At 46.9% G+C, this 19,481-nt stretch overlaps 1 protein-coding gene across 4 annotated transcripts in view; it reads right to left on the bottom strand.

Annotated features, from left to right (window-relative positions):
* Positions 1 to 4,575: 4,575 nt before the first annotated feature.
* The window catches only part of Arid1b (AT-rich interaction domain 1B), a 369,773-nt gene continuing 354,867 nt past the window's right edge, over positions 4,576 to 19,481 (bottom strand). For 3 of the 4 annotated variants that reach the window (XM_036168631.1, XM_036168632.1, XM_036168633.1), the window contains exons 17-21: positions 17,178 to 17,328; positions 14,542 to 14,638; positions 12,091 to 12,874; positions 9,933 to 10,063; positions 5,521 to 7,741 (exon numbers count right to left, since the gene is read on the bottom strand). In XM_036168631.1, the coding sequence (XP_036024524.1) occupies positions 6,020 to 7,741; positions 9,933 to 10,063; positions 12,091 to 12,874; positions 14,542 to 14,638; positions 17,178 to 17,328 (2,885 nt within the window). In that variant the 3' untranslated portion in view covers positions 5,521 to 6,019. Of the gene's footprint in view, positions 7,742 to 9,932; positions 10,064 to 12,090; positions 12,875 to 14,541; positions 14,639 to 17,177; positions 17,329 to 19,481 lie in introns of all 4 variants that reach the window. The other variant, XM_036168635.1, reaches the window with a different exon arrangement.

Genomic DNA, 19,481 nt, shown 5'->3' with positions numbered 1-19,481 from the left:
GTCCTGTACCAAACTGAAGTGATTGGTACCATCTCCCAAACCTGCCCTGGAGGCCACTTGTCTCTCGGGTATCATCTTTTAAGGCACAATAAAGGACTGTAAAGCTAAACAGGAAAGAAAACTATCTCAAGATCAGAGTTCTAAGCACCATCCAACAGGGAGGTTGGTGGTCACTTTATCAGGCAGGTGTGCTAGAAGTGCTCATGTAGGATCTTTGGTAACCTCAGTGACCCAGTGCTGAAGGTCAAGCCACTGCTCATGGAATCATCCCACCACCTGCATGAACGGCCCTGTATTTCAACCTTCAAAAAAAGCATTGAGGGTCAGATTCACGCAAGAGTCTAGTTTTGCAATGTATTACCTATGGGAGCTAGCTCATGGGCCCAAAGTAATTTTTTGAAGAAATTTAAATACCGTTCGATAAGGGATCTGTGAAGGTTCACATGGGAAATTAACATGTCTGGTATGTCTGGGAGCCTGGGTCCCCAACAGACTACCTGTGTTTAGAAGACTTACCCAGTGTCGCTCATTGGTGACTATGTGAGCACAGGTCAGAAGGCTCCATCCACAGTGAGGCGACAAGTGTTTCCTTCTCAATGTTAAACACACCATTGAAGTTCTTCAAGGATTATGAAGAGGAATGCAAGAGGAAGACCCTGGGGAGGACCCAGCAAATGTGCAGACAGACCTTCCCGATTTGGGCTTAAGTTTAATGCTATTCTAACAGACAGCGGTAGCCAGGCATGCATAAGGCCTGGGGCTCCCTCCTCAGCATTGCAAAGAAAAGCCCACGAGCCTGTGATCTTGTCTCTGCTCTGGTGCAGTAATGAGACCCCTCCCCTCTTACCCAAGGGCACCATGGCTTCTGTCCTCAATGCTTAAAAGTCACCTCTGAATCTTGTGAAGTTGAGTCAACGTCTTAGGCACATGAACATTCTAGGTCTCCATCCGGGCCTAGCTTTGGGTTTGTGGGGTGCTACCCTTTGTGGTAGAAGGGATATGTGCCATCCTAACGCTCATGAGAACAGTGAAGAGTTACACAATTCCTTCAGGTGTTCAAATCAACTAAATCAACATCATCACTTACCAGAAAGTACTGATGGAAACTGCAGTCCTTGCCCAAGGGGACCGACGGATGTCTTCTAGGGGTAGTGTCCACATTCAGGGCCTTGACTCTGGGAAAATCTAGTCAGAAGAATACACGGAGCTCGGGCCAGCTGAACGCCAATTTCAAGCAGAAGAGAAATGCTCAAGTATCATTTTCCCATCCATGCTTTCCATGAACATAGAGTCAAAGCATGCCCAGAGACTCCCTCCAGTGCAGAGACCCAGCACCATTTGGCCAAAGGGGTATGGTGTCCTTAGAACTCTGCTCTCTATGTCTCATGGCAGGGACATCAAGCCAAATACTGACCTTAAAATTAAAAGCAAGTTGGGGCAGTGGGACTATACGGTATGGTTTATTCCACAGACTGACTCCCCCAGGCCTGGAAGAAAGGTGGGACCCTCCATCCCAAATGCTATTCAACAGAGCGGTTATGGGGACCACCTCTGACAAAAACCCAGGCAAGCAAACAGGCCACTCCATTATGGCTTTCCTTAGAAAAGCCACAACTATAAAAAGTCACCAGCTGAGATGGGCCATAGAAACGACAAGTCTCTAAGACCTTATTTTAAAACTACAGAATGTGAGTTGAGGGCAGTAGGCAAAGGAAATGTGAAGTGTGTCGGTACATACATAGACCAAGGAATAATAAACACCCAGCAGCTCCTCCAAGGCCTTAAAGAGAATATCTGACAGAATCCTTAGCAATTGTACAGGGTGGGCAAAGCTGAGGGTAAAGGATTAAGTCCCTCAGGCTGCAGAACTGGAGATGGTCAATGTTCTTTCCACTAACGAGGGCATTGCCTAAAGAATACAGTGTATTTCTTAAAGCCCTGAACCATGTTAAAAGGGGGGAAAGGTGGTGGGTGGTGGTGGTATTCCAGGTTCACAAAGGAAGAAAATGCTCAAGATAAACAGGTTCAGTGAGGATCAAACTCACACTTCCAGGAGATCAAACCAGCTGTTCCTTTCTGAGGCCTTCTGTTTCCTAGATCATACTCCGGAAAAAAGACAGGGTGGAACCCCATGCCCCTGAGGTCAGATTTGGGAAGACAAGTGAGTTTCCTACTTTTGACAATTTGGTGATCTCCCACCAACTCCCAACTTCCCCGTAACATTCACATTTTAAACCCCAAAGCAAGTTAATTTGGAACTCAGGGACGTCAGAGGCCTTTGGGAGAGTGGGGCATGAAGTGGAGGCTGGCGGTAGCAGGGCTGAAGAGCAACACAGGCTGTGATTCAGCCTTTGGGTGGCTTTGGTGGGTTCTGTAGTCCCAACTTGGTTACCTGGTTTGGGTGTCCCTGGGAACCAGGTAGCTATCCTTTATCTTTCTGCATCCCAATGAAAAGCCCAAGAGGGAGCAAGGCATACCTCAGCAAGGTACTTGGTGGACAGGGGCCCCAGACTGTCTGTAGGTTGAGACTACACACCAGACTGGGAGTCTTTAACTGCCATGGCCTCACTTAGTTCTAGGTATTGAGAACTAGTTGACTTATCTGACTGGAGCCTAGGCATGGAGTACATACTCAACACCTCCTGCTGAATTAATGAATAAGGTACTGTCTTAGCAGATTACATACTGCTATCAAAAATATTTAATTGAGTTTTATAAAGTTGTCTTGAACATGACGTTCAAGTTCACTTCTCTTGGGTGCACTTGGGGCATGGGGTGGTCGTTCTGGGCACTGTGCTGGACTCTCTAAACAAGTGACCACAAGCCAGCAAGAAGCAAGAAGGGGTGGTTTGTCTCATTTCTCACATCCTCTAGGTTGAACACACAGGGGACCAGCACAGGAGATGGATGGGTCTGAGAGCGAAGACTGCCAGCCCCCAGAAGGGGTGGTTAAGAATGTGCATTGTATGAGACCACTCATGGCCCCTGTCAAGAACAATTTTGTTTTTTAAGTAGGAAAATACTGTAACTAGTCTTTGACCAGCCAAGCAAAAGCTGACTGGACCTCCAAGTTAATCAAACTCCCAAATAGCTATTTGTTAGCTAATGCCCCCCAATAATATCTCTTATGTAATATATATATATAAAAAAACCACTCAAATACCAACAGATTTAACTTTATAGCACCATTCCAAAATACTAAACTTTCTGGCACCTTTATTTCTCTCTTTTTTTGGTACACATTTAGAGTATGGGCGTCCTGTAAATTTCTGAGAAGCCCTGGAAAAGAAAACAACTACTTTTTAGGACAGAGCAGCAACTTGGTATAGGCAAGATAATGTCAATCAGGGTGTAAATCAGGCTTCCAGAAGTCGATTCTGGGTGAGGGCCAAAGGAAGATGCAAAGCTTCCCAGAAGCGCCCAGAAGCGCCCACCAGCGCACACCAGCAGTCTGTTCTGGGATGGGCTACACTAGAGCCATGTGACTTTCAAAGAGCCTGCTCTTCTGACGAGGAGACTGGGGTGTTAGGTACTTGTAAAGTCTGTCTGTACCTTTTATTCAAAGTCTGCAAGAGAGATTAGGATGCTATTGAATTCTCTCTTACACATCTCCATATTTTCATCAGGGAACACTAAAATCTGTTCTTGGCAAGCAGATGTATTAAGATCTAGCAGAATTATAAATGGGGTTTTAATTCAGCATAGATCTGTTTGCTGAAGGGATGTGAGGGATGCTAGATGATGGGACTGCTTGCAGGAAAAAATAATTTCTTTCTCGTGACACCAGAGAGCCACGTCTCACCCTGGTTATGACTGAATGTTCCTGTCAAGCTCCTTCAGATGTTAGTGTGAGCGAGGTGAACCACAGTAACAGGTGTGGGAGGAGCAGGAAGTGTAGAGTGAAGAGGGCAGATAGAGGTAGAGTAAGAAGGAACACCAGCAGCAGGATTATGCAGCAGTTTCAGAGAGACTGGATGTTTCACAATAACAGTCAGTGACCCAGGAAGAAAAACTTTCAATCAGAGCTGAGTATTAGAAAGCGAGTGTGCACCAGGCAGGCAGGCAGGCAGATGAGTACGCCCTGAAATAGAACCATCACTTGGCACTATGTACACCACATACAATATAACATGTTCTTTTTAACATTGCACAATATAAATATCATACACGCTGGAGTAAACTAAATGCAGAGTAACTTGGAGGCACACAGAAGAAACACAGCGAGTGTGAACCAGGATTAAAACAGAGACGCAGTGAAAGGCAGAAGATTATGATTTCAGGCCAGTGGGCTTGGAGGGCCCACTTCGGGGGGTGGGCAGCCACCACCCATGCATAAGGGAAATCAGCACACCTCAAGGTCACCATTGGTAACTGCTTCAGAGAAGGCCTAATTGCTAAACAATCTGAGAAATCAAACCATTGCTCCCCACTCTCAAGTAGGTATCCTCAAAGTCCCTTCTGGCCTTCAGGCTTCATTACCAGGAGGAGGCCATTACACTTCCCCTACTTCCTGTAAATAACTTGGTTACTAGGCAACCATGTTAGTCAAACTAGAACAGTATTCAAGAACACCCATCACAGTGCTTAACAAGATTTAATGTACATTTATTCTTAACATGTGGGACATAGAAAGATTTTATACTGAATAAATGATATTCATTAAGCCAGAGGAAAAGGAGGAATTTACATCAAGTTTTTTTCATTTTTTTTTTCTTTTCTTAAACTACATTATCTTGAAATACAAATGTGGATTCTTGTCACAGAAAAATCTCTGAAGTTGTGTTTCTTCCTTTTAGTTGTGTTTTCTTTTTTCTTTTCTTTCTTTCTTTCCTTTTGTCTGTACTGGTGTTCATTTTCTAAATCAGTCCATATGCAACCATTTCCACACCTTGATTCTTGAAGCAAACTGGGACCAGCCGCTCTCCCACCAGAGCATGACTTTATACATACAGAAACTTGTACATTACCCTCTTTTTTTTTTATTTTTGTTTTTTTATATTTTTTGTTTCTTTTTTTTTGGAGATATGGTTCCTAATGAAAAAATATATAAAATAAAAATAAAAAATTATTTAAATCTACCGTCACTTCGTAGTTACCACATCATGAAAAAGAAACTAAAAACTTTGTACTAAAAAAAAAAAAAAATAAAAGAAGAAAAGAAAAAAAATGAGGGTATGTTTAATGTACAACTTCTATATACATCACAGCCCAAAGGCAGTAAAAAAAATACTTAAAAAATGATGAAAGGAATTGTGAAGAACTGTCACGTGGAGGCCGAACCACAGCAGACAGGGTGGTCGTGGGGGGCCGCGAGCGGATTCTGTGGATGGCTGCTAGGAGTGGTTTCCACCCCCGACCCAAAGCGCTGTTTTTGCTCATAGCGTAATACAACCACTTTCCTGTGGAGAAACCAGTATGACTCATCGTTCTGACTGACTGCCACACCTCCTTGAGCCCCTACACCTATATTTCTAGAAGCTTCTATTGCACAGAGCTTTGGGTGACAGGATGCAGTTTTGCTTTTTTTTTTTTTTTTTTTTTCTCCATTCTGTGAAGAATAAAATTCACAAGAAATCAATTCAAGGATCTATTTTCCTTTCACCTTTTTGCCTCAGTGTGGTGAAATTTTCCTACCTTAGCATCTTTTGTCAAAACTTTTTTAAAAGTCAATTCGCTTCCCCAAAACTGCAATACAACATGGAAAAAAAAACAAAACAAAACATTAAAAAGGAAATTCATGAAAAAAGAAGTGACCTTTGAATGTAATAGACAGCAACTTTGGTTAAAAAAAAAAAAAAAGAAATAGAAAATCCCCAAAGGATGTACTTATACACACAGACAGCAAATATTAATTTTTATAACTGTTCAAATTAATGATTTAATTCCCAATTGGTAAATAGTGAATGGGGCAGAGGAGCAAAGACTTTTCCTTCTTCCTACGCTGGATGAACGAGAACAGAAAACAGCCAGTTCTGTGACGCTCTATCTTCACTCACACATGCGTGCCTTCTCACGTATGTCATGACTGCCCAATCTGAAAGAGTACATCACAGATGACGGATGCCACCAGAGAGTTCAGGACAGCCGATATCGAGATATCCAGCAACCGACCCTCGTGCAAAAGGAATTCTGAGCGGTTTTCATCCACTCTGGCCATGGCCAGCAAAGCCTTGGCCGCCCTGCACATCATGTCTACACTAGGGGGCTCCAGAGGTGGGGGCTGCATGTGCATGAGGTTATGCTGGCTCTGCTGGTACTGTGCCATTGTCACCCCGTCCTCTAGGAAGCTTATCAAGTTTCCAATGCTTCCTTTCTGGACAGCTATTGCCCTTGCTGCCAGTGCGTCCCCCTGGGCAAGGTTCGATAAAAGCGCCATGGACATTTCTCGACAGACTGGGTTTTTGCGATCCCCAACGTACCTAACTAATGTAGCATAAAATTTCTCCTGACGACTAAATGGAGGTGTGGCCAAGATCAGGTCCACGTTGTTGTCCTGGATGCTGAGTTTACAGAGGGTCTCCAGCACAAGCCTCTGTGGTGACAGGACCGAGTTGGGCCCCACGGTGGGAAAGGGGTCCTGTGCCTCTGCAGACGGGCACACCATCCAGTGCAGCAAGCCGTCCAGGATCGGCAAGCAGATGCTCTCCGTGTATGCAGACAAGTCTAGCTGCCCGGAAATGTTGGCCAACGTGACCAATGTGTTATCCCGCAAGACCTCAAGGCAGTCCCACCACCACTCATCTTTGCTGCAGGCCACCCCCTTGTCCTCATCCTCCTCCTTCTCATAGGTTTGCGGCGCCCGTTTTCTCTCTGGATGCTCATGATGCAGCAGAATCAGCTTTCCCAGGATCAGCACCAAGCCTGGGTGTTTGGACATCTCTGCGTCGTTGCCAGGCACAAAAGACAAGCTCCGCACAATGTTGGACACACAGATGCAGCGCTTGGCCAGTGAGTCCTGCCAGTGTGCGATGGTGCACAGGGGTGTCTCATCTCGGCTCCTGGGCTCGTCCTCCAGGAGCCTGATGTTCCGGTGGCTTTTGGCTTGCTGGATTCCAAAGGGAAACTTGCTACTGTCGGTTTGGGGTCCTGGGTTGGCGTCTTCAGGCAGGGCCCCTGGCCGGGCAGACAAGACATCGTCAATGGTGGCTATGATGCTTTTCTCTGGCTGCTCCTCAGAATCACCTTTGCCTTCTGGCTCTTTCTTCCTTCCTGTGGAGCTCAGAGGTGGAGGCGGGCGCCTGCGAGGAGGGATCTCCATCTTGCTCTCGAAGTGTGTCTGGATGTGCTCTGTAGTGTCGCCGCCCCCCAGCTGCCAGTGCAGGAGTCCGCTGGTGAACTCCTGCACGCGGCCCAGCTTGTCAGACCGGTCCACCACAAACAGGTTGCTCTTTTTGACAATCTTTATGGGCAGCTTGTCAAACTTACTGGCCTGCTTTGGTGTCTCCTTGGGGTCCAGGGTTGCATCTGGAGCAGCAGGGGCGGCGGAGCTCTTCCCCTCTGACTCCATCTTTTCGCTGTCTTCCTCCTCCTCCTCATCCTCCTCCTCTTCATCAAGACACTCAGCGTCTTCCTCTTCTTTCCCAGATTCATCTCCTGAGGACTGGCTGTCATCTTTCTTCCCCACATGGTGACCAAGTGCTTTTTGGCTGGGGTCACCCACTTCATATTCCATAAGAATTCCGAAAATGTCAATTAGGCATTTTCGAAAGTACTCTACTAAAAGTTCCAGGAATCCAGACAGCTAGAGAGGAGAAGAAAGAGAGAGAACAGGTATAGGGTGAGGACATCAGCTGACCCAAGGGGCAAGAGCCTGAGCCTAGAGCAGCTTTGGGTAATGACGTTCATACTGTTTTATTGTCCTTCTGGTCAGACCCTGGAGGGCACACCACACACCGAGAGTTACCTTCCTGATGATGGACAAAATATACACGAGCGTGTCTCTGGTTCTCTGCCAGCTGGCACTGCCAGCACCAGCACCGGCTTTCCGGAGCCATGGCTCCAACATGGGGAGCGATCCACCAGTCTCTACAGCTTGCATGATTGTGAGCAGTAGGAAGAAGCGCTTTATAGACTCCTGCACCCAAAGCAAATCTGTTTGCTCTTCCACTGTTTATCTGGGAGTCATCTGCTGGGGGTTTTATGGTTATGATTCTCAGGATTTTTATGGCTATTTCTGTCTCAGGTGTCATAGGTTGCCCTAATTTATGTTCTCTATCTTTTGGAGGAGATAATTTCAGCAATGTACTAGCTTATAAACACTGACAATTATCAACAAATCCGTTTAGTCCCCGATAAATGAGTGAGACCACTCCATAAGATGCAATTGAAATTTCAGCCATTCATGATGCTACGGGTAAGACGAGAGCCACTGGCAGAGGCGCTGCAGGAAGCTGAGTGCTGCTGCTGCAGCTGCTGCTCCGCTCGCCCCAGCTCACGCCTGTCACCCCAGGCTGCGGACGGCGGCGTGCAATGAGGATCCTGCATGCCAGACGCTCTGGAAACTGGCCACCCTTGCACATCTACTCTCTGCTCCCCGGAAGGGGCTTGGGACACCTGTCCCGGGATGCAGGGCAGTCACTTTCGTGATCCCAAAGGTGGGATTCTCTGACATGAAGTCTGGTGGTTCCCTCCCTTTCACAAGTGTACCTTTTCCCTGGGAAAAAGGCAAGTTAATGAAGCACTACTCGGTGTAAAAATGCATGACCTGCCACAAGGATGAAGAAGGTTCTAGAAAAGGCTGGACACACTACGTAAGTTATTCTAAAAACAAAACACCACCACCACATCATGCAATATTTATGACATATTAATTTATTCCTCCAATTTAGGATTGTCTCTCGGGCGACACGAAAGCCACAGTGAAAGAAACAGTGTGGTGGAAAGTTCTGGTCTTATTCAATAGCAGGAAGGGGATGGACAGCCCCGCATCCTCAGGAGGCTGAGAGGCTCACACCACACAGAGAATAAGCCTCTCCTTTTCGCCCTCTACACTTCTTTAAGGCCCACAGCCCCTGGGACTGGCATCTTTCTCAGGCTTCTTGCTGTCTGTCAGTCAGACTGCTAGAAGCAACTTTCCGGCCAACTCTGAACTGAGGGCTTCCAGAGGGGGAAGCAGCAGGACTGCAAACAACTGCTTCAAAACAGCCAAGAAAGGCAGAGGTGGGGAGGCCGACCTGGAGGCAGGCGCGGCCAGGAGTCCCCGGTCATTTCAGTCATTGAGCGCCATTCTCTCACATAAGTTACCTATTTTCTACTGGGAAAACAGAGAAGACCACAGCCTGGAGCTTGTGGTGTACACATACAACCCGCCTGCAGCACACACACACACACACACACACACACACACACACACACACACACACACAACCCTAACACATGGAAGCAGGAGTCCACTTCAAGATCACATAGTGGGTCCCAGGCCAGGCTACGGGAGACCCCGCCTCAAACAAATGACTCAAAAACAACGAAACAAATGAGAAAGATATTATGTTGCCCTGAAGAGTACGTTCGGTAATTGACATCAATTACAACTTCATTTTATGTTTTGATTATTCCTACTGGCCTGTTCACTTCAAGCAACAATTTCTTTGCTACTATCTTACAACACACACACACACACACACACACACACACACACACACACACACACACACACACACACACACACACGCGGGGCTACTTTTTTCTATGAGAAATATGGGAATGTATATATGCATATTCATATGTTTATACATACACCTCAAAGATGGAAATGAACACCAGACCAAGTACTCAGGCAACTATACATCCATTAATGCTGCTTCATAATTACTCTAGTGATTCCAAGTCTTGGGTGGCCACTGCTCAGCACCTCAGGCTCCAGCACAAACATGGTGCATGACTTAATTTCCAAACATTCTCACGTGCTGCTGGCTGTGCTGCGGCTGCCTCACCTGGGAAAGGTTGAAGGTGGCGACTGTGCTGTCGTCATAGAGGAGGATGTTGATGGTGTCCAAGGCCCACGTGCTCTCAGCCAGCAGACCCGACTTCAGGGACATCATCACGCGCCATGCCTCGGGAGTAACTGGAAAGGAGAACAGGATGTTAGCAACATTTACTCCAGAGGAAGAGGAAGAGTGTTGGCTACAGGAGCCCTAAGTGTTGGGCCCGGCCAGCATGCACGGTCCTCGCCATCTTGACTGTTTCTTTTGCCGAGTCTGAAAGGGTGCACCAGGTTTGCATATTCGAACCACCCCAGCACAACACTTCTTCCACCTCCTTCACTCAAAAGGACCTCAAGGGGGCATCTTGAGAAGACTGGCAAGTTTGTGGAATTAGAAGAAAATGTAATCCTCAACAGTGTAACCTTAGACCAAGGTCTTGGTTTTCCAGAGCTGTCTTCTCCCCTTCTATGGCCCTCCTTCAGAACATGCTGGGGCTGCACACAGGCGTGTGGTTAGTTTTCAGGGTGTGCTGAGCCCAGGGAGACTAAAGCTTGCACTTTCTGTCCTTCCCACGCCTGCCACAGAAGTGATGGCTGAATGACAGCTGTCAGGTCTGCTGAGGATGGGGCTACACAGGGGCTCCCCATGTCCTGAGTTTGCAGTGGGAGCTCTTCAGGAGGCCTGTAGGGGCCTGTGATGTGACCCCGAGGTGGAGAGGGAACCTGAACTACTCCACTCACCACAGCTACAAGTGGTGCAGGATGTGTGTGAGTCGGGGGGCTGCATGTAGGTGTGTCTACCAAAGACAGCCTTAGTGTGATTTTGTTTTACAAGTTTTTAAAGAGGAAGACAAGACTTGTCACACAAGGGGTCAGACTTTTGAAAATAAGGAGCATAAATTTCCCTAGGTCGAAGGTAAGTACTGATAAAAAATGAACTAAGAGGTAAAAAACAAAACACAACACAACACAACACAAAACAAAACAAAAAAACCAAAACCAGATACTGGGCTGGAGAGACGGCTCGGCAGTTAAGCGCACATATTGTTCTTGGAGAGGACCAGGGTTGGGATCCGGGCGCCCAGACAGCAGCTCACAACCATCTGGTATGCCAATTCTTGGGGATTTAACACCCTCTTCTGGCTTTCTTGGGCAATGCATGCATGTAGTGCAGATATACATGCAGGCAAAATATCACATAAAAATAAATACAACTTTAAAAAAGTAGGTTTATGTATCTATTTAAACATACAATACACACAAAACATAAATATCTATTTAATTTAACTTCTCTATAAAACTGGGCTCAGTATCCATACTCCAGCATCTCCCCTACAGAAAAGACACCCTATTTTTTCTTACTTTCTACCGCTTAATGTCCAACAATCTAAAGCATCTTTATTATCATTAATTAAATATCTTTAATTTTCTAATCAATGCAAATGATTTTAAGCCAAGTGATTCCAAAATCTTCGAGAAAAGTGTTTTTCTTCCACAACCATGAGCTATTATTCCCCTTGCTGTGTTAAACGAACTTCAAAATAAATGCAGAAAAGACTGTGTATGCTCCCAGACATTCGGACCGCTAATTAGTATTCCTCTCGTCTCGCAGAGGCCGGGTGAGCAGCATTAGTATTCAGCTGAGGTTACCTCCTTGGCCTGTATCTGCCAGCGTGGTGTGGATTACGGCAGTTCCATACATCACAGCAGAGAAGACTCCACGTATCCTATCTATCCATCTGTATAGCACAGCCTGGTTTCTACCTTTCCCCATGGAACCTCATCCCACACTGGCATCAGAGTGGCTTGCCTTCAACTCCTCAGCCTCACCATGGGTCTCTTCAGCATTCGTGCCAGCAATTAAGTGGCTTGGTTAAGGTTAAATCTGAAACCAACGCACAGCGTATGTGGGTCTGTCCCCCAGCGCTCTAGTCTCTCACACAAGCAACCTTTACACCTGGAAGTATCATCATTTCCATGCAGGCTCTTCTCTGGCCTGTTTCTTATTCAGATGAGTGGCTTCTAATCAACGCTTCCATATGTAAATATTCTGATAATCTGTATTATTAAGAATCTCATCCAATTGAATGGATGAAAATTACATCTAAATTAAAGTTCTAGATTGCAAAAAGCAACCCACTTTCAGAACACCCCTTCCAAACTCTTACCAATGTCTTTTGAGGTGATTTTTCGCCTTTGTTTCAGGATGGGCTGGGATGCTTCCACGGAGCCAGGAGGAAAGGTAATCTCCCTTCTGATTGGTGGTGGCTGAGGGGGTGGCCCGGTGACTTGGGATGTGGGGACTGTGGGCATGACCTTCTGCATCTTCATGGCAGGCAGGAAGGGAGACTTGCTTGGAGACATGCGACTCTCCAGGGAGCGCTGGAAGGAGGCAGGGCTGGGCGCCCTGGAGATGTGGTTTGGCAGTGATGGTGGCGTCTGGTAGGATGACTGAGGTGGGCGCGTGATGGGCTGCATGGAGGCCGAAGACGACATGTAAGGCTGGCGCTGGCTGACGTGAGAAGGCCACTGGCTCTCATGATTCATCCTCTGATCTGGTACCATCATATCATCTGTACGGTTCATGCCTGGGTAAGGCGGCGCCTGTGCAGGGCCGCCTGGGCCTTGCCTGTTCTGGTAGGGATAAGGCATATCGTTGCGTGTCGCCCACATATTCTGCTGAGGCCCCTCGCTGGAGGATGACTGCATGGGGCCACCCATCATCTGAGGTGGGATTCCATGTGGCTGCATCTGGCCTGGGCCCTGCATTCTCTCTCTGTTGTAGGGGTAGGGATACTGCCCCTGGATGGGCCTCCTGTCCGGGCCAGAGTAAGAGCTTCCATACTGGTTGTACACTTCCTGCTGCTGGCTGCCATACTGCATATTGTACATATCCCCTTCATGACGCTTGGCTGGAGGCCCGTACATGCCATCCATATGGCGTTTGTAATTCTGAAATTCATATACAGACAAATCATACTGATGTACTCTTAGAGGTATAATCACACACACTTAAATTATGCAAAATAGTTATTACTGGGTAGAATGTTCATTTCAAAATGAATATGGGACGCTCTTACATACTGACAACCACTAACAATTTAGGCTTGGATTTCTGTATCGCTACACACTCTGAGAAGGGCTTCCCAAGTCTGCTTCCATGTATATGAAACTTTCTGTGAGAAAAACAAGGACCCCTTTCCTTGGGCTGCAATACAGGGATAGCACAGCATGGGTGACCACCATAGCAGTGCATGTGGACAGATGGAACTGAGGGGACCCCAGAGGCAAGGTGTTCTGCCTTATAGGAGCATGCTGGAGATCACAGGGCCACCCTAGGAGTTCTGGACTAAATAGACACCTTAGGCCTCAATAGACACCAATGCCTCTACGCCAGCAGAGTTCCTCAGCCTGGGCCACCACACCTGATGTCCATATCCTGGCTCTTGCCCAGATGCCCAGCTTGTCCAGGTCCAGTTCTCCATGAAACTCAAACTGGTCCCTCCACACAACTCCTTCCACTGAACTCTACCCCCAGAGAGTCTTTCCCCAGTGCCCTGAGAGGTGGGCGGGACTTCCTGATGGGGAGCAGAGATGCTGAGGGGTGAACTATGTTATTTCACTTCAACAATTGTAGGTGAGCTCCAGAAGTGAATGAGTATTTAAAAAAACTTTGTTATTGAAAAATTCTAAAAAGACAATTCACACACACACACACACACAATCTCCCCCCCACCCCGAGATCTCAGATCAAAAGGTAGCTCTCAGCAACATCTGGATCGGAGTGGCTGAGGCCACATCAGGAGTTCCATCCTCAGGGTCACTGTTACTTCTGCATCACTCAGCTGGGAGCCAGCACGAACTATCTTATTACACAAAATATGTCATTCCTTGTTATTTAAAGAAAGAAAGTTTAGTGAGTGCACTTTGGGGGGCAGTGGACAATACAGTCACTAGAGCAGTACCCACCAAAACACATGGTGTCAGCACCTTGGAGAGCCAGCTTTCGGTCCTGGTCTACAACAGCCTGAGTCTCTTCTACTGTAAGTATGGTACATTTCTGTCCTACAGTGGATTTACTAAACAGCATACAGTTGTCCCTGGGTTTCTACAGAGACTGGTTCCAGGACCCCTGCAGGTCACATCCATGGACATTCAAGTCACTTGGAGACAAAGGCTCAAGCTTCCGATACCATCTATACACACTCTGTCATTTTTGTTATTTCTAGAGTACTCAATTCATAATACAATGTAAGTGAATGCTATATATATGTATATGTATGTATATAGCTGTGCCCTACTTAATTAAAGAACGATGATGGAGGAAATGTATGTGCATGTTCTGTGCACTTGTCTTAGGACCTGTGGTTGGCTCAGTTCATGGATCTGAAACATGTGGGCATGGGGGTGACCACAGAAATGAGTCCAGCATGCTATATGTATTCCAGAATACTACATGTCAAGGGCTGTTTTCAATTTTCTGAGTTCAAAATCCCAGGAGTACTTTCTAGTTAACCCACCCTGACCACTCAGTAAAGTGTATGACTCCAGTTAGCCCTCCCCAAATCTTTATAAGAAAGACAAAGGGAAAACAGATCCACACCCATTGGCCAACTTACCGGCTGCTGTGGGTACAGGCCAGGCTGGTGTCCTCCATACGGTGGCTGTCCTGTGGGAGGACCTTGGCCTGGATACTGCTGCCCGTAAGCCTCATGCCTAGAGCAAAGTATTCAAAGAAAACTTGGTTTACACGGGACTTGAGGCAAACAGACACGAATAGCCCATTTCTAGAAACTCTACCCGATGGCCCTGCCTTCTCTCCACACACACCACTTTCAACAGCACATGAGGCCACAGCTGAGTCCCAGCCTCTTGCAGGGAAGGTAACACCCATCTCAGAGCAGAGCCAAACTTCCAGTTTTGGCTGTTGCTAATAGTGTCAGAGGAATACCGGTCGGACGGGCAGGCCTTGTGTGTACTTGTCCTGGCTGTGGCCTCTTCCTTTGAGGCGGAAGTCCCACCCATCCCTGGAGGGCTGCACGGTGTTGTCATGGGAGCAAGAAGCAGAAGAAACCAAGGTTCAGCAGCAGCAGCATTTCTAGAAGCATCAGAGCATGGAGATGCTTTTATCTTCTATTCCCTCACTGAGGACAGACATGTTTTGGACTTTAAGGCTAGAGTTAGGAAGTGAATCCCCAGACGCTAACCCCAGCAGAGGAGTGGTCAAAATTCTAAGTTCCTAATTACAAAGGGTATGGAGGAGGACACTAAGGACTACAATGAACTCCTATCAAATTGTTGCACAGAAATAAACAGCATTCATTTTTAACTGCTCTCACATCTAGAAATTGTAAATGCCATAAAATTAACATCTTCAAGGGAAACTGATCTGGAGCTTTGACAATAAACTGGTTTAATTTAGAAATACTGGATCTTGTAGGAAGGGAGAGTAACTGGATTAGATGGATTATGAATCTGATCAAGAAATGAAAATAAAGGGCTGGAGAGATGGCTCAGAGTTTAAGAGCACCGACTACTCTTCCAGAGGTCCTGAGTTCAATTCCCAGCACCCACATGGTGGCTTACAACCACCTGTAATGAGATCTGGTGCCTTATTCTGTGTACATAATAAATAAATAAACCTTTAAAAAAAAAGAAATGAAAATAAGAAAAAAATAAGAGTACCACATGCAAATAGCCAGCGGAAGACTCTAGAAGCAAGTTTAGAGAGAAGAACTAAAATCAACAAGAATAAAACTTAAGATGGGCAGGTGACATTTTTCAGATTGCCAACAACGAGGTGAAAGGCTCTGATGTGGTCTGGTCAAAGCAGGCACTGGGAGGACATAGGAGAGAAAGCTTACTGAAGTCTGTCCTTGTACAACTGTCTAATCTCATTGGGGAAAAAAATCAGTAGCTCTTACTGGGTCCTAAAACCCAACCGAACCCAACCGAACCCTTATCCCATGTACTAGGGATCCACAATGGCTGAAGGTCACCCGCATTCCATACACCAGGCACCGGTGATAGCTTGCTGAGCAGAAGATGCCAACAGATACCCATCACACGTGGGCAGGGTATGAGGAAAAATCGAACTGCAGAACACCGAGAAGACCTGCCACCTGGTTACCAGTGGCTCTGCACTTTAAGAGCCAAGCTCCCAGAAGAGCTGGGAGACACCTTTCCAGGTATAAAGGTGATTTTCACACCCACTCCTTGGTGTAAGTCCTCTCCACTCATCCCTCCTCCCTCGGCTCTAGCAGTGTACGGGTGAGAGCCTAGGTGTGGTCTGCCACCCTGTGCAGACACCAACCATACCAGGATCATGGAGGAAGGGACTCAAATCAGTTCTGTCCTTCACCAGCACACCACAGCCACAGACAGGACAAGGCCCTTTCCTCTTGGGGGCTTCATGCTTTTCCCTCATAAACCACAAGTACAAACCACAGACTGAAAGCCTGCTTGAGCATCTCTCATGAGGGAAGCAGAGAATACACCATATAAGAGCGGTCTTTGGTGTCAGCCAGGGGCACAGGTGAGGGATCTCTTCATGAAGGAAGCCCATCGCTGTCACCAGTGAAGGATGAGGCTTCTGATGGCCTTCCCATGACATCTCACTGTCTTCCTAAGTACAGTCAGTGTAAGAGTGATCCTGTGGCCTGACCTGCCACGTGTCAAAATGGCTTCATTGGAGAAGCTCATGTGTCCCTGAATGGTGGGGTTTCCCAGAGATGTCTGTTAAGAGCAAAATACACCCTTGGTCCAGAACTCAGAAAGCCCAAGAGCCAAGTGTGATATCCTAGATATCCCCAAGGAAGTATGGGGAGGAGGGCCCGGTACTGAAAAGCTCAGGAAGCTGGCAGTGTTCACAGGTACCACATCTAGGCTGTCTCACTGTGGTAACAACAGATGCCTCAGAGGGACGCTGGTGCTTGGGGGGGATGGTGCAGTGTGCTGTGGCTCCTGAGTTCTGAGGGAAGAGTGGCCTGTCCCAGGCATGTCAGGACACCTGAATCTGAGGTATGCTGCAGACACCTGCTTATAAATAACAGCCCCTGAGTGTCTGAGACAAGTTCTTCATGCCCGGCTGAGGCCACCCACTCTAAGTAGCCACTGGACACTACGTGGTCATTGGTGGCACAAAAAAGGTTACATACTGTGCTGTCACTGGAGGCTCAGCCACCAGGGCTCACACAGGTACATTCCAGGAAAGCAGTTTCTGGTACACTTGCTCATCTTCATCAAAAGCACTCACCTTCGGTCATAACTGGCTCCATAGGGAAACTGCTGCCGCTGCCCCATGCCCAGGTTGGACATGGCGCCCGAGGGACTCTGGTTGTACATGTCCTGCATGCTGCTGTTGGGCACCTGTCCTTGTGCCATAAAGGGCTCGCTACTTCCAGGCACTGTGATAGTTCAAATAAAAAGCACAGAATTCAGCATTTTCTGAAAGTCAAAGGGCCTACACATCCCTTCTAGTAATTTCTGTGATCCCTGTATGTTGTATGACACAACACAATCCTAATGAAAGGATATGAAGTGTGCCCAAAGGAACAGAATCTTGAGATGGCCTCAAAGACACCTGCATGCCTGCTGCTTGCTTAGCATGAGGCTCTGATCTTGACCTAGGCGGGACCCAGAAACAGGCTGCTGGGCTGTGGCTCCGTGATTACAGTATGTTCCTCGGCAAGAGATTCACAGATGTAGTGACAGTTACAGTAGACTGTGCGTTCACCCAAAGTGAGCATTCAAGCAACCCTTCAAATCTGGGGCTGAAGGATACAGATGGAACCTCTCTGAGACTCTCCTACCAGCCTTGTCATAGGAAGAGGCACATTCTGAAGGGTGCATGGAGGATACCCAACAATATTATGGTCACTTTGGCCCCGTCACCATAAGAGACTAAGCAACAAATCCTGCCAACAACTTGAATGAACTTGAGGGGAACTCAGAAGCTAGTCCTGGCTAACACCTCGGTGCTGCCTGAGACTCAGAGCTGACTCAGAGCTGACTCAGAGCCTCCGCTGTCAGGGCTAGTCTGTGGCTGCCTGTCATATAGCAATGGGGAAGCTACTAACGTTCATGTTAATGACTGTCTCTAGAATGAGGAGATACCAGCTCATGAAGGAGTTGTAAATAAGACATGAAATATATGTTTATATTAGTTCTCACCCATATAAGGAAAAGCCAGAAAACCTCGACATATACATTCATAATGGCTCAAGGGGCTGGAGACAAGGCTCAGTGGTTAGGAGCACTTGCCAGACCTGACTTCAGTTCCCAGCATCCAAAGTGGCTGGGGTTTCACTACGGCCTGTAACTCTGTGGGGATCTGAGGCCCTCTTCTGGCCTTTGGAGGCACCTGTATTCATGTAAGCATACATGCACAGAGACGTATATATGTACATATAGTCACACACACACACACACACACACACACACACACACACACACACACACAAAACCAAACCAAAACAACAACAACAACAAAAACAGAAGAAAGAGCAGCTGAAGATGGAATGAGCCATGACCTGTTTCCATAAAAAACCAGACCACCAATGAGGGTGCATATGCAAATAAGCATCTGCTCGGAGCCTGAAGAAAACTGTATTAAGTCCAGACACTGGCCTGCAAGTATATGAAATATTTTAATGTTGAATTGCTCCATGGCTCCTACTTGTCTTCATTCGATGACAGCTACTTCTTTGTGAGGCAAAACTGACTGAAGTTTCCTAAGTCAATGCTGTCACATGTGGACCAGATACAGTGCTGAGGCCAATGGAGAAATATCCCAATTGCTACCTTCTCTCTGAGCTCACATCCACTTGTGGTAGAACCAGTTTTGAGATTACTTTCCATTTTGTAGATGGAAAGACAGAGATAGACAGAAGTCAAGTGTCATAATTAAAGTTAAGTAGTTTAATTCTCTAATACACAAAGAGGTCTTTAAAAAAAATCAACAAAAAAAAGATAGTAAGTCAAAAACAAGAAAAACCCGTTCACGCATAAAGGAAACTAAATGGTCACTCAGCATGTGACAGACCTGTGGCCTCACTGAACACTACAGAAATGTAAGTCACAATCTGATTGGCAGATGTTATGGTGGCTGGTAAGAATCAGCTTAATAAGCAGGGGCCCCCACACCTGCACACCCCAGCCAGTGCATGTAAGTAACTGCTGCCACTTCTGCTGGTACTAGCTGTGGGCAGCCACCCCCTGCCACACACAGAAGCACATCTATGTGTAGTCACAGCCCATGTCGGCCCCTCCCATGATGACACTGGGCTGGGTTCCATGGCTAGTTCTGACCAACAGGCTCAGGAAGATGGATGCAAGCAAACACTTGCAGGAGCTTGCAAATGGGCTTGTTATCTTGGATCTTCTTCTTGGAACTCACCTTCCATGGTAAGGCTACCCTAGAATCTACAAAGAAAGGTCCCAGGCTCTAGCTGGGTTCCTAGTAAAGACTCTGCAGACCTCAGCTATGCCCCTGATAACATAGCCCTCAGAAACGGTGAAGTTCCCCTGACGGAAGTCAGGTTGGTTGGGGCAGTCTGCT

The sequence above is a fragment of the Onychomys torridus genome, chromosome 19, assembly GCF_903995425.1.
Source record: "Onychomys torridus chromosome 19, mOncTor1.1, whole genome shotgun sequence".
Lineage (NCBI taxonomy): Eukaryota > Metazoa > Chordata > Mammalia > Rodentia > Cricetidae > Onychomys > Onychomys torridus.
The sequence above is the reverse complement of the archived record's forward strand: the minus strand, read 5'-3'. Positions and strand labels throughout refer to the sequence as shown.